The sequence below is a fragment of the Typopeltis vanoorti genome, chromosome 26 (genome assembly GCF_054136105.1).
Source record: "Typopeltis vanoorti isolate ZY-2024b chromosome 26, IOZ_Tvanoo_1.0, whole genome shotgun sequence".
Taxonomy (NCBI): Eukaryota; Metazoa; Arthropoda; class Arachnida; order Uropygi; family Thelyphonidae; genus Typopeltis; species Typopeltis vanoorti.
The window spans coordinates 32,525,436-32,541,949 of record NC_143574.1 but is presented as its reverse complement, the minus strand read 5'-3'; the positions used below and the strand labels follow the sequence as shown (position 1 = coordinate 32,541,949).

The window sequence follows — 16,514 nt, the reverse complement described above, 5'->3', positions numbered from 1 at the left end:
AAAAGTGGTTAAACTTTATTTTCGTGTGCGATGTACATACAAAACCTTTTAATTTTGTTTTTTTTAAAGTAAAATCAGGGATGCAAGTCATACGCGAGGGCGAGTTATATTCGAGTAAATACGGTATTTCTGTTTTATCATAAAGAGCAACCATCCTTTTTTAAATCTTTCCATGAGGCATCGTGGACCCGAAGAAATTGTTTCGTGGGTCGCATGCAGCCCACAGGCCACCAGTTTGATACCCCTGGTTTATATCATCATAGTTTCATTGGTTGCCAGCTTTTCACTCAGAATTTTATCATATCTTAGAGATCAGTATGATTCATGGATAGTCCATATAAAACATACACATTAATTAATTTAATAATGATAATAGATTTAGTTTAATCCTTTATCCCAGTGAGAGCAAACAAAGTTTGCGCCTGAAAATATCTTCAGGACTAAATATAGTGTTGTACTATCTTATCCAGTAAGTAGTGCAACACCAAGGCAACTCGTGGCAAAGGTGGAGCAAGCTACCAGGTCCTGAAGATCTTTTCAGGCGCAAACTTTGTTTGCTCTCACTGGGATAAAGGATTAAACTAAATCTATTATAGTCTAACCTAGTGATAAATAAATTTTCAACATCTTTCTCTAAATCCAGAGTAATTTTTAAAAATAGGCACAGATGACTTGCTACTGCTTCTGCCTGGTATCTCCAGCTCTGGGCCTGGCTCCCACTGAAGAGACCTCAATAAAGGTCGAAACTAGTCTGGGTAGATGGCCAATCCCTTTAATGCATAACAGTATACATATCCACATAGGAAATGTGTTTTGCATTATGGGAGATACTGGGTTAGAAGTGCCTGGTAGCTTGCTCCACCTTTGCCACGAGTTGCCTTGGTGTTGCACTACTTACTGGATAAGATAGTACAACACTATATTTAGTCCTGAAGATATTTTCAGGCGCAAACTTTGTTTGCTCTCACTGGGATAAAGGATTAAACTAAATCTATTATAGTCTAACCTAGTGATAAATAAATTTTCAACATTTCATCAATTTAATAATGAATTCATTTAGCTAAAAAGACTCTCTTTAAATATTCATCAATATAGTATAATTTTTAATCCATTATATTATTTCTTGTGCAATTTTATAATTCCGAAATGATGATTTCAAAATATTGATATTTCTAGGGACATATCATATTCTTGGGAAATATCATCAATGGAAACAATTGAGAAGGTACGGAAGAATTTTATTCTATTCTATTTATTCCTGAAAATTTAATGAACATTTAAAATAAAATGTATGAAATTAACTCCCTGTTTTCTCTAAACTCAACCTTTTATGTTAATAGTCAGTTGTGCAAAGTAAGTTAACTATATTTATATATCATTCTATTATTTACACACACACACAGGTAATGGACAAAACATGGAAATTGACACGTTTCTGTTAATAAAGTGTTGGCTAGCTGTGGGCATCTAATACAGTTTGTATACTTTGAGAGAGAGAGAGAAGCTAATGTCAGTGCTTGGAGATGAAAAGGAGGAATTTTAGTCCATTCGTCCAAGAGAAACTGGATCAATTCGCCTTTGTTCTTCATGTTGGGAAACATCACCTGAGAGTTCACCCCAAAATGTTCCATAAATATTCTATACGAATTACTGGTGATAGGGATGGCCATGGCCAACAGGACACCTCACCATCATGTTCTGCAAACCATTGATGACCAGATTTCCTCAATGAATGGGAGCATTATCCTGTTGAAGCATGATGGGCTGCATAGGAGAAAAGTGTGTCAACATGGGATGAAGATGATCACTTATGATTGAAAGATATTGTGCAGCATCCACTTTGCCATGCAGTGGAACAAGTGGACCCAAACCATAACATGAGAATGCACCCCAGTCTATTACATGACTACCAAAACCTTTCACAGTCAGAAACAAACGCTCTTACTAGTAAGCTTCTTTCAGCTGATCCCACACACACACACACACACACACACACACACACACACACATATTCATTCATTTGCAGCAGAAAGCGTGAATGTGGATTCATCGGACCATATCATATGATATCCCTCCATGATTGTGTAGTCCACTGCCTGTGATCTTTGCACCATTATACATGATGACATGCATTGGCAGAACTGATCAAAGGCTTGTGTATGGCAACCTGATTGTGATATCCAACTCCGTGTAGTTCCCAGGGTAGAGTTTTTGTTGAAATGGATTTCTCATGACTGGTGTTGAATTTTTCACACAATTACTCAGCAGTAGCCCACCTATTTTTCACACTATAGCACATTAATGCTCAAACATCCCTCTCTTGCAGTAAGCGCTTTCATCCAATATTGCATTTTGCCAGTGGCGAATGCTGGTCTTCGAATTCACACTTGCTCTTGTTATCATTCAGGAGGTAAGAGGTGTGATTTATTTATGCTTATGGCTACATGAAACTGGTAAGTGAAGAATATAATCACAAGTTCCAGCAACAAATGAAAATCTTAACATATAAACGTTCATTACATAAAAGGCACAACCAGCTTTCTAGTCTTTCCTTTTTCTTTTTTTTTTTTAAATAAAGCAAAAGTAACTTGATTATGACAAGCCAGGGGCAATTATCGTCCTACTATAACAAGTATGACAAGGCTGCATGTTCTCACAACACTTCACAACATAAATGTAGTCATATCCTTGGTTTAATTAGAGAGAAGTTGTGTCTTGGGTGAGAAAACTTAATCCATTAGAGGGGGCCCATTTATCATGACATCATCATCTTCTAGCATCAGGAGGAGGTCTGTTGATACCATGACGAGGACTATGAGAATGACTACGAGAATAACGTCTTCGTGGTGAGACGGGACCGTGATTTTCTGTTTCCTACATAACCACCGCCACACCAACTACAAGTCAAGGTCCAGGCTGGAAAGCCAATTCAAGGCTTCATCCATCACCTTGTGGATGTCCTGTAGGCCACCACTGTGAAATTGGTGCCTTGGGCAGTCATACACAATATGAGTAATCGTCTGAGCCACCGGAGAACAATCACAATAAGGGTGATCTGACAGCCCTATTTATGTAGAAGGTAGCCACATCTTCCCTGACTAGTTCTGATCCAGTTTATTTATGACCAAGTCTTCCTAGGAAGATCAAAACCAGGCTGCAGGGATCTTCTACCAGGAAGCTGTTTGTTGGGAGATTGTTGGACCAGTATTCTCTCCATATATCAGATATTGATGGCAGCACAGCTGAAGAGAGTTCGTCCATGGACCAAAGAGGCTTTCTAGATTTGAGGCAAAGACTAGGTGGATTTATGAGAGTCTGGTGTAGGGGTAGGAGTGGGTTGCTCATTACGTTATTAAATTCCTTAATTGAGGCTTGTCTTCTTCGTATGTGCGGTGGAGCAATGTTAGATAAAACAGGCAGCCAGGAGAGAGGGGTGCTTCTCACTGTCCCACTTATTGTGCTCATGATAGAGTTTAGCTGGGTGTGTGTAATGTTAGTGTGTGTGTGTACTTCTTTCCCTGACAGGGGCACAATATTCTACTGCAGAGAATGCCAGGTCTAGTGCAGACACCCTTAGAACTTCTGCACCACAACCCCAGGTTGTTCCAGCAAGTCTTGAAATGATATTATTTCTGGCTTTAATTTTATTGGAGAGGTTGATGATCTGACTTTTATAGGTTAGGCTTCTGTCCAGGCTCACTCCAAGGTATTTTGGGTGAGGCTCGTGTTCTAAAATTTTTTCACAGAAAGAAAGATTGAGTTGTCAATTTGCCTCTGCATTGTACAGGTGAAATACTGCGGACACTATTTTCGTTGGATTTGTCTTCAAGTACCACTGCTTAAGGTACTCTTCCAGAGTGTTCAGGTCTGTATTCAAGGTTGATTCTTGGTTGGTAAAGGAGGTGGATTGATGTAAGATTGCTAGGTCATCGGCATACATATACTTGCTTGATCTGGTATAAGGTAGATCATACACGTAGATGTTAAAAAGTATAGGGGATAACACAGAGCCCTGAGGAAGACCGTTGTGAAGGAATCTGGGCCTGCTCTTTTTTCTGCCAATATTGACCCGGATCTTTCTGTTGGAGAGAATAGAATCAAAAAGTTGGAAAGTTGTTTTACACTTTATAATATTTCCTAGTTTTAGGAAGAGGCCTCTGATCCAGACAGTGTCATAAGCAGATATTAGGTCATTGAAAGTGACTCCAGATTTAAGTTTCTTCTGGAAGCCTGCTTCAATTTGAGTTGTCAGGGCCAGGACCTGGTCACAGCAACTTCTTCCTAGAAATTTATGTACATTTAGTCATACAAATACAACATTTATTTTACAAATGATATTCTATCTTTTTCAATTTAACTACTTGAATACAAATCCTACCCTACAGTTCTTCTTTATGAAGTGGTCAATAACATCGTCATAAAAAGTTGGTTGTTACTTAATTTTCCCAAGCAACACACACACACTTGTAAAGGCTGGCTGAAGCTCACTGGCTAGACCTACATTGACTGCGTATGGCCTGTTAAACACAGGCCATATGCAGTCAAATGGCTATGCAATCGCACGAAATCACAGTGCTGCTGTGAAGACCTGGAAGCTCCCTACAACCGAGCAAGCATCGGCCTTCGCTACACAACGCAAAGCTCAGTTATTGCCACACAAGCTTAAGACGTCTTCTGTCTACAAAAATAAAAGCCTAAATGGAATGCTTATAAATGCATGCATTTATTAACAAATAAATATTGCTTCTTTCTCAATTGATGAGTTTGCATAGCAAGCATGGAGAATTTGCCCCTGCATTTTGATGATGTTGTTTGTCCTGTTGACGACCATGCTGACATAACCTTAGAGACTGTTCCTTGACGAACATGTGTAATTTCAACTGTTCTGATCACAGATTGACCTGCAAGCCTCGCTACAACAATCACATCCATTTCAAAGTCATTGAGGTCCTGTCTGGATTCCATTCTAACATGCCATTTATTGCATGTTACAATGGGCCTCCGTTTGCTTTATAAACACATCACTAGGAGTGTCAAGAGTGAATTTTCATATCAATTACATCTATATTTGGTGCTTTTTTTTGTCCATTACATATATATATATATATATATATATATATATATAGATGCAGACACAAGGGTGTGCTGAAAAGTTGTAACAACCATGAATGAACTGAGGTAGAACCTCAATTGCAGTTTGATATATTAATGTATAGCAAAGATTTGGATGGAGATATTCAGTTGTTTGCAAATGATGCAAAGTTGGGATGAACCATGAAGAACAGAAAAGATGTTGTGGCCTTACAAGAAGACTTGAATAAATTGAGTGATTGGGCACGGGAATGAGGGATGTTGCAAAATGTCAGCTTTTGAAATTTGGGAAACAAAGATGGGATGCAGAATCTATGCTTGGTGAGGATATGTTGTCAGAGGAGGAGGAAATAAGAGATTTTGGGGTGATAGTGGATAAGGATCTGAAATTTAGGGGACACATTGCCAAAACTGTGAAGACAACACAAAGGCTTCTGGGAATGATGCAGAGGACACTGACTTGTAGAAGTAGGAATTTTCTTGTTCAACTGAATAAAGCTTTGATTAGGCCACACATGGATTATGTACCCAGATTTGGTCACCTGGTTTTCAGAAGGATGAAGATACGTTGGAAAGGTTGCAGAGGTGACTGACTAATGTAGTTTCTAACCTCTGGAATGTCGAATATGAGGAAAAATTGAGAAGATGCAATTTGCAGAATCTGGTGGATAGGAATAAAAGGGGAAATATGATAGAGACCTACAAGTTAGTAAGGGGTTGTTATAGGATCAATGCTGGAGAGATTCGGCAGAAAACAGTGGGAGATCAGAGGAGAACCAGAGGTCATCCCTGGAAACCATATAAAGAGGATATGAATAGGGGAGTGAATATCAGGTTTTTATCAAGCAGAGTTTTGAATGTTTGTAATGCCTTGCCTGAGAGTGTGGTATCTGCAGAAAACTTGAATGTGTTTAAAGCATGGTATGATTAGCTGTGTGTAAGACAAAAGGACCTCCTAGATCAGTCTTTAACTCCATTGGGGGTCTTGGATAATAATAATAATAATAAATATCAGCTCCACACATTAAAGTTCCCAAGACCTAGGACATTACAGTGAGCAAGGAGCTATAAGGAAGAAAGGAATTTGCCGATGTGTTTCTTGAAGACCTGAGGATAACAATCATTTCATCCTATAACAAAATGATGAGTTTGGAGTTCAACTATATAAGGGTGTTAAAGAAAAGTGGAGCAGCACTAATGAAAAACCTAGATAAGACATAATACTGCAACAGGGCAACTATGGGAAAATTACTGGAGAGAGAGAGAGAGACATGGAGGAAGATGTCACCATTTAAGCAAATTGTTCGTGTCTAAATATGATCAAGCGTTCTGGAGTCTTAGATACACCACCCCAAATATGGAAACAGTATTTTAAGGTTGGACAGATCTGTGCTTTGTAAAGTGCCAGGGGAGAAGTACTATCTGGAACATAGGAATACCAAAATATTTTGGAAGTGAAGGATTCTATGGACCTAATGTTCTTATACCAGGATTAGATTATGTGCAAGAGTTAACCCAAGAAGAGAAAATATATTCTGTTGAGAAGAATGTTGTCAAACATGAGGAGAGGAGGTATAGTCTTTTTTCCTGTAAATGAGATAGGATTGCATTTTGGTGCGCTAAACTTCACCAGGTTGTTCTCATCCCATTTAAAAATGGCAAGGGGGACCAGGGTTAAGACTCTGGTTAAAGAATATCATGAAGCGTGAATTACCTCAGCATTATAAGATTTTGGAAATGAAAGAGAAGAGTTTTATTCTTGAGAGACATTTGTGACATGAAATTAAGAATTATCAACACATAACCACAAGAATATTTTAATATTTGCCAAATTTTTCAGTCCAATATTAACAGACTATCATCAGTGGCTTGATTGATAGGAACAGTTTTTAGAAGGTGGAATACAGACAATTGATTATTCAAAAGTAGAATGAGCCATGTAATGTTATATTGCTAAGCACTAAAGAGAGGTAAATTTCATCAGTGATGAATAAATTATAGGTATCAATTCACAATTTCATACAAGAATCTTCATTCATAAATTCAATTAAAGATAACATTAGACTAATGTAAGAACTAGAAGTTCTCAATTGAAAAAAAAAAAAACTTGGTGTGTTATCCGGATTTAACTTTCCCATATTCTTGTCAAGGATAGACAATCATTTCGATTCAAGTTAGGGCATTGAAGTAAGGCCTCAGCACTCTCTTTGAATAGGCATTCGAATTTATAGCGACATCTGTGTAGAAGGCGAGTCCTGGAGACCAGAGAATGTTGTGGCTTGTCTCTATCTCGTGTTGCCCAATCCAGAATTATCGGATTTGTTGTGAAGAATGTAAGATTGATGTTCTTTGTATTATTTTTCTGTAGAGCGTCCGGTTTGTCCAAAGTACGACAGATTCACATAGAAATATCCACCTATTCCCCTCTTCTATATGTCGCTACTTGGTGTATATCAAGTTCCGTGCGACTGCAATCTGTCGTACTTTGGACAAACCGGATGCTCTATAGAAAAAACAATAAAGAACATCAATCCTACATTCTTCACAACAAATCCGATAAGGCTGGATTGGGCAACATGGAATAGAGACAATCCACAACATTCTCTGGTCTCTAGGATTCACCTTCTATACAGATGCCACTATAAATTCGAATGCCTATTCAAAGAGTGCTGAATCCTTACTTCAAAGCCCTAACTTGAATTGAAATGATTGCCTATCCTTGTCAAAAATATGGAAACGTTTAATCCGGATAACACACTATTTTTTTTTTCCAATTGAGATCTAGTTCTTACATTAGTCTAATGTTATCTTTAATTGAATTTATAAATTAAGATTGTTGTATGAAATTGTGAATTGATACCTATAATGTATTCATCGCTTGCTAGCAAAATAAATAATGTAAATTTTTAAGAACAGGAGTGAAAGACCCAATTTCACCACTCCCACACAGGAAGTGTCTGGATATTGGTATGTAACTTTGCATATCTAGGCATGGCTTGGACAATGCCCCCTTGCAAGCTGCTATACTTGGACTCCCTCCAGACACAACCTGGCAATGACATCAGCAATAGAATTATTCACCAGTTGATTGTGAAGCCTCCCAAAAGGTTGCCAACAGGTTCTGTCCCATGGACTATGTGACATCTTTACTGTGGAGATTGATTTTACTTCTGTACCATCGAATGGAGGAGGCAATGGTTCCATGTAACCATGTAATAATGATGTGGAGAAATTATGAACATCATCTGCACTGCATGTATTAATTTCACCCTATAATGAAATGGAAAGGATGGAAACCAGAAATCCTAGAGATGAAACATGGTAAAGGTCCCTTCACACCTCCAGTAAGCAGGGCGATGTCTCTCCAAGTGGTGAAAGACAGCTGCCACCAAGAGGTCTGGTTGGTATTTCCTCTAGATAAGGAAGGTATAGTTGTTGCTTCAATATTGGAATGTAACTTTGCATACGTAAAAGAAATTAAAGATGGAAAATTAAAATCATGTGAATTAAATTTATTAGCTGCCTATGTATGATAGGTATTCTCAGTATATTGTTAATGGAACACAATATAAAATTACAATTTAAGAATCATTTTCAAAAAGTACAACTGTAACATTAATAGGACAATATTTAGTCAGTAAAATCCCAATTATTTTAAAAACAACGTTACATTAATATAATAATAAGGAATTTGTATAAAAATCATGTAATATTTCCAGTAAAGGGGATAACTGAGCAGTGGCGCACCCAGGATTTAATTTTGGAGGTGGATGGCCGAATTGAACGGATAAAAATATTTTTAATGCAGTGAATTTGCAATAAAAACATTTTTATCTCTTCAACTAAAATTCGTTAAATTTCATCCATTAAATAAAATTCATTAGGTGATTATAAAAATTTATTTAAAGAATAAAATCCAGTTTTCTTTTCTTTTTACAAAGCTCTTGAATTATTTCAGTTGTGGTTACATTAATCTCTCTGTGCATATACAGCAAAGCCAGTCCGTTCAATCGTGATTGTGCCATGGTAGATCTTAAATAGGTTTTTAAAGGCATAAGTTAGAAAATGAGCTTTGAAAAAATCACTGACGCTTGTTGTTACTGGCATTGCAAATATTTTTAATAAGTTATGGATGTTAGGATATATCATTTTGTCACACTTTGAAACTGCATCAACGGCATTTTTGCAAAGAGCTATTACAAACGGTTTTTAAAATTTCTTATACCACAACTTCAATTCGGCATTCAAAATTGCTGGATTTGTATAAGGCAAATCACCGGCATAAAATTAACACAACTAACGAAAATCTTCCATTGCACTTGCTGTTGGAACATCTTTTCCATTTGGTAGGTAAGAAAAAAAATTTTTTCAAAATGTTGCAGTACCGAGTGAAACGTTCCTGAAGTTGAGTTAATATTTGATCAATAAATGGAATGCCATAGTTGTCCTAAAATACACTTCTACAGAATCGGCTGGAACATTGGATCTTAATGTTTGTTTTGATGAAATCCTTGGCTTTTTAATGTCAATATTAAAATTATTGGCTTTTATACATGCTTGATCGTAAATATCTGTAATTGAAAAATCTGGTGTTTCACGAATTTTTTATTTAATTGAGCCACAACATCATCAACAAAATTTACGGCACTTAAGAGGTCACTGTCATTTTTTGGATTATTTCAGACAATGGTAAGGTGTACACAAATATTTTTTGCAAGCTAAATAAAGATATTATAAAACCAAATTCACACAACGAATTATTCAAAAGTTTTGCTTTAGAGGACGAGTCTCTGTCTTCCCAAGAAATTATTATTTCAAGACTATGAATCACTGCATCATATAATTCCACCATGGTCATGATGGCTTTATGGCATTCCACCCACCTAGTCGGGCGTAGTTTCTGTTTCTTAGTATGCAGTGTATATTTATCAATGTTGTCAACAAGGACGTCCTGTCTCTTAGGGGTATTGAAGAAATTGTGTACCTTTTCAATTATGCCAATGCAATTTCTTATTTCAATCACAGATACAGCATTGCCAATCGCCAAATTCAAACTATGTGATGCACAATGAACATATAAAGCTTGGGGATATATAGCTGGTATGTGAGATTGGACACCATTAAGCTTTCTGCTCATTGATATGGCACCGTCATAACCTTGCCCACGTAAATATGACAAATCGATGCCATAATTATTTAAGCTTTCTAATATTTTGTTAGATAAGTTTTTTCTTGTGGTGCTTGTTACAGGAACAAATTGTAAAAATTGTTCACAAATTTTGTTGTTATTTTCTTCGTCTATGCCGGCCTGGTTTGCAGAGTGGTTTTTCTTACACTTTATTTAAACTTCGAACAGCAACCTGAAAACCTTATGGTTTTTTGTTGTTAATTTTTTTTTATAGTATAGTGAGTACTAATAGTATTTAACATTCAAACTATTCTAAATATCTACAAAATTCATATCACTCACTATGATCTGCCTGCAAAAATCACTTTTTCCAAAACAGTTAATGGCACAAGTCCCATTAGTGAGTGTGCCTTATATAACATCTCTAAAAGTCTTGGCACATTCACTGTTACAGTTCATCTTAACACTTCAAATACTTACATGCTTTCTGAGATAAGCTCCAATATCAGAGTGACACACTTTCTCTCTCTCTCTCTCTTCAGAATCCAAAAGGCTGCGGATTAGAATCCCACTGTGGGCATGGATGTTTGTGATTGTATGTGAAAGTACTAGTGGTGGTAGTGCGGTAGTGGCGTTGGTGTTAGGTGATGAAGGTTGGTGGAGTAGTGAGATGCAGAGTTGTAGAGTAGATGCCCCTCTCTCTCTCGATGAGTCTTTGGACTCCGTGGAGGTGTGATGAAATAATAATAATAATTATAATATACCTGGCACACAAGGAAAGATGTTCAGTGGTAGAAATGTCACAAGTTTCATTGGCAAGAATTGAAAAACATTTCGCCGAATTAATTTAATCAAATTATAAAATTAAATTTTATAATTTGATTTTGTATGTTCCAGCTAATGTAGGTAGCTTTTTTGGTAGAATGTTTAAAATGTTCAGCCAAGTTTTTGTCCCCCACATTGATTCTCATCCTTAGCAAAGCTCGAAAATTGCCTTCATTGGCGATTGGCTCGGTTCAAATGAAAATTCTTCATAATCACGATGCCCTCTCAAGGGTATATTTTGCCGACCACATAAAATTACTGTTTTTATAAACAGCTCTAATCGTTTCCGATTAACTGCAGCTTGTGATGCACTATCTACATCAAGTTGTCAATTGATTGGAAGACATTTTCCATGTTGAATATTGTTTAGCCTTTCATAAGTCATAACAGCCGTTATATGATATTTTGTTTTTTGATGATTATTAAATTTCTCAATGGCTTTCTTCCAATTATTATAACCTTGGGTAACTAACTCCCCAGGTACTTCAGATTTAGATTTTCCAACATTAGCAGGTGCAAAAAATACAATATTTACAATATGCACTATTTTCAACTTGAGAGTACATAAGCCATGTAAATGTTTCCAACCATGTGTATTGAAAACTTCATCTGTGAATTGCAGCACAGGTCGCAGGAAAATTAAAATTTGGTTCTGGTTTCCACATTTTCACAATATCTAAATTATCATCAGAATTAAATGTTTGTTCTTTCAAAAATGCGATGTATACAAACCTCAGGTCACCATTTGCCTTCTTGATCAGTATGAACGGGCTGTTCCAACAGGATACTGACTTTTCGATCACTCCTGCTTTCTCATATTCATCCATAAGCTTCTCTAATCTAATTTGTCAACGTGTTCGAGGGGGGTCGGGTATTGTTTTATGTGTGTGGGTGAGGTTGAGGTTAATTGTACAGTGTGCTCTACTGCATTTGTACAATTTGTACAGGTAAGGATTGCTTATCCCTTCAGTGAATACCCTGGAGTGTAGTTTATGTGCTACGTCAAAGAACAGTCTTATCTCCTCTATATCGCATTCAGAGGTATGGTTGTTTATCGATCTATACGTCAATCTCTCCTTCCATGTGATTTGCTTCTCTTCAGATTTTCTTGCGGATATCAGATTAGTTTCAAGTGCCTTATCTTCGTGCAACCTTCTGCATGGGTTGGTTTTGGGGTGGTGGGTTTTTCCACAAAGAGATATTGACTGGGTTCCAAAGTTGCAGGCGAACTGGTTTGCTTTTAGGAAATCCAGCCCCAAGATGACTTGGTTACTCGTGTCTGCAGGTATCTGAGATTATTAAATCATGGGTGAGATCAATTGGGAAGCAGGGGATGGATAATCTTGCTCTCAATTTTGTGGAGGATTGCAACTCAACTTTTGCTATTCCCATAATTTTGTGAGGTTTTTGGAGGAGAATGAGTATTTTGTCATGGGACATGTCAAGCTTTTTGTACATGTTATGTGGGATGACGGATATGTGTGCCCCTGTGTCGAGGAGGAATTCATATAGTGTTTCTTCTATGCTTCCCTGGACGAGGGCGAGGTTCTCCTCAAGGTTTGCCTCAGTTCTGTTGGTGCTCTGCATCTGGTAGTATGTGCTCTCATTGTTCTTCGGGTTTTGGCCCTCAAAAGCTTTTTCCTTTCCACTATGCCTTTCTTCATTTATCATTTTCTGTATTCAGAAGTTTGGGCAATGTTTGCTACTATTTCTTCTCTCTCACTAGCCACTGCGTAGCACTCATCAAGGCTATTTGTTCCTTTGAGGTATATGCTCTCTTGCAATTCAGGCAAGATGCCTATTTGGAATTGTTGTAATGTTAGCCATTCAATGTGTTCTTTGTCGTGTGGAGAGGTTTTTATGTTGTGGGCAATTTTGGACAGTCTGTTGAAGAAATCTGTCACCCTTTCCCCTTTTTTTTTGTAGGCATTTGAGAAATTTTGTAATTGTTTGGTTAACTCCTCCTTTCCTTTTTTTTTTGAACTTGGATATTAATGCTTCTTTAAAGTCATTAAATTTTAGTGCTCTGTTTAAGGTGGGGTGGGAGTGTAACGCTTTCTTTGCTTTTCCTTCTAGCCCACTTCGTATTAAAGTTAAGAGGCTCACTCCAATTGGCTGCCTTTTTAAGTCTTTCCATGTAACAGAGGAAAGAATCTGTCATCATTCCCTTCCCCTGAGAATCTGGGACATATTTGTTTGGGGTTTGTGATTTTGAAAAACTCTGGGTCGCTCATCTCAGTAGATGTTGGTAAGGACATACTTACGCTTTCAATTGATACACTGTTACTAACTCAATATCTCTCTATTAATTTTCAATCTTAATTGAGTTCTGTGTCTGAGATTAAGACCAACTTATCGTGCTTGTATTTACTTGCTTTATGATTTTTTTTCCCTCAAGCACATCCTGTCGACTGCTGCGCCATTGTTATGTCTCACGTGTCCTCTTTCGTTTTACATTATTTCTTTTAACTTTCTATCTTATCTTTTCTTACATTCTATGCTTTATTTATCTCTCATACGTATCAGGGATTTCGTTGCCGAAAAATTGATTTTTTAAGAACGACTGCGCCAGCCGGCAACTAATTTCTGATATTCAAATAGTTAACATTAATTAACATAGGGATCAGGTGATGTGCAGTAGTGGTACTCTATTCACTTTCTTACATGAATTATTTCTCCTCCCTTACTCACACAGGACCGAAAGTTTTTATAAGTGATAACTCAGTCTCAGAGGAACAGAACTCAAGAACTTTGATATAAAATAATACATTTATTAAATCACTAGTAAGGATACACTTTTCTATAATCATTTAAGATATACCTTAAGTAAAATTATCAATGCTAAGTTACCTTCTTTGAACTAAATTGAGAGTCTGAACTCCCCCCCCCCTTTAGATTAAGACATCCAAAATTTCAATCTTTATGTTTAAGTAATTCAATGATATATCTCTGTCATATGATTAAGCTCAGACTTGACTTATTCATACAGGGATACTTAATGCTCATTCTCTAAGCACAATTAAATATAAACTATATACATGGCATATCAAACTCTTTCTAACTTATATTCTAACATGGAAAACAAATTTCAATTCTGCAAAATCTCTATGCCCCACATTTAAGTGAAGATCAGGCTAATATTTAACACTACAGCAAATAGCTTCTTCCTGACAAACAGTTCAAAATTTAGGTTCCCTCCTCGTCACAAGCTTGGAATGGCAGCTGTTTACTTGACACAGACAATTAGTCCAAACAGTCATTAATGCACTTCTTCTTCTTTCTTCTTTCACTCTGCCTTATCCCATGTTAAACGGGGTCAGCGCACGAATCTTTAACCTTCCTCTTCCAAGTTCTCCGGTCCAGGGCATCCTTCGGACTCCATCCTTTCTCTCTAAGATCCTCTGTCATCTTATCCCTCCACCTGAGCTTGGGCCTGCCTCTTTTCCTCCTTCCCTCCAACTCCATATACTCCACTCGTTTACCAACATACTCCTCACCCTTCCTCTCAACATGTCCAAATCACCTCAGCCTACTTTCTTGTATCTTCTTGCCAATTGGTCCCACCTTAACCGTCCCTCTGATGTAGTCATTCCTTATCCTGTCCTTCTTTGTCACACCACTCATCCATCTCAACATCCGCATCTCCGCTACCTCCATCTTCCTCTCCTGTGCCCTGGTTATAGGCCACGTCTCCGCACATGGAGCATCGCCGGCCTCACCACTATCTTATAGAGCTTTCCTTTCCTCTTACAACTCACTCTCTTGTCGCACAGGACCCCGCTTATCTTCCTCCAATTCATCCAACCGCATGTTATTCGGTGCTGTATTTCCTCATCCAGGTCACCATTCCTCTCGACAACCGACCCAAGGTACTTGAATTTCTTACCTGAAATTAGCCTTTCATCCTGGAGTCGTATGACGATATCCTCGTCACTCCCCGTTGACATATATTCAGTCTTCACCCGGTTAATTCTCATGCCGCTCTCCTCCAATGCATTTCTCCACTCTTCCAGAGTATTTTCAAGCTTCTCTCGGGATGATTCGCATAGAACAATGTCATCAGCAAACAGCATGCTCCATGGTGCCTCCTTCTTAACATCCTCCACTAGTACATCCATGACCAGGTCAAAGAGGTAGGGGCTCAGAGCTGACCCTTGGTGTAGCCCTACGACATTAGGGAACCCTTCTGTCATGCCAACACTAGACCTGACCTGAGTTTCTGTTCCCTCATACATCTCCTTCACCAACCTCACGTACTTCTCCGACACCCCCTTCTTCCCCATACACCTCCATACCTCCTGCCTGGCCACTCTGTCGTATGCCTTTTCCAGATCTATAAACACCATGTTCAGATCCACTTGCATCTCTCTATATTTCTCCATCAATCGCCTTAGCGCAAATATTGCATCCGTTGTCCCTCTTCCTGGCATAAATCCAAACTGCTCCTCACCAATTTTCATTTCCTGCCGTAACCTTGCTTCAATTACTCTTTCCCATATTTTTAATGTGTGTGACATCAGCTTGATTCCTCTATAGTTGACACAGTCTTGAACATCTCCTCTTCCTTTGTAGATTGGGACGAGAATACTTTTCCTCCATTCCTCTGGTATCTTTTCCTGTTGGGCTATTTTACACATCAGATCCCATAACATATCCACGCCCTCACTGCCCAAACTTTTCCATACTTTCCCAGGTATCTGGTCTGCTCCCACTGCCTTTCCATTCTTCATTTTTCTCAGTACCCAAACCACTTCCTCTCTACTTATGTCTTGCACCGGTCTCTCATTTACCTCTCCATCCTCGCACCTCTCTCTTGGATTCTCCTCATTTAGTAGTTTTCGGAAATATTCTTTCCATCTTCCTCTGATTTTGTCCTCGTCTTGTAATACTACTCCTGAGGCATCCTTTATCTGCTTGACTGATGTTATGTCTTTCGAAGCCTTATCTCTGGCTTTCGCTATTCTCAACAACTGAGTTTCGCTACCGTTTCTCTCCAGTTCTTCATAAACCTCATCAACTGCCCTCGCTTTCGCCCTTGCTACAGCTCTCTTTGCATTTTTCTTTGCTAATCTATATGCCTCCTTCTCGGCTCTAATTCCAGTCATGTCCCATTTTTTCTTTGCCTCTTTCTTTTCCTTGATCTCCTCCAACTGCACCTCCTCATTCCACCACCATGCCTCCTTCTCCTCAGGTGGTCCCTTTCCTGATGTTATACCAAGCACTTCTTCTCCAATTTTTCTAATATTCCGACTATTAACGTCCCACCATTCTTCCACATCCTCTGGTAACTTCATTTCTTTCAATACCTATTCTTTAAACTTATTCCTTGGTCCTTCCTCTTCCAATTTCCACCACTTTATTCTCCTATGTACCCACCACTTCCGTCTATTCTTCTTTTCCCCTTTTATATCACAGTCCACCACAACCAACCTGTGCTGTGCTGCTACACTTTCTCTATTAATCACTTTAC

General features: G+C 38.1%; 1 protein-coding gene across 1 annotated transcript in view; it reads left to right on the top strand.

Annotated features, from left to right (window-relative positions):
* Nucleotides 1-1,270, top strand: part of LOC150092466 (uncharacterized) — a 268,877-nt gene extending 267,607 nt beyond the window's left edge. The window contains exon 5 of the mRNA XM_090414869.1: nucleotides 1,177-1,270. Coding sequence (XP_090270995.1) covers nucleotides 1,177-1,270 — 94 coding nt within the window. The remainder of the gene's footprint in view (nucleotides 1-1,176) is intronic.
* The last annotated feature ends 15,244 nt before the right edge of the window (nucleotides 1,271-16,514 follow it).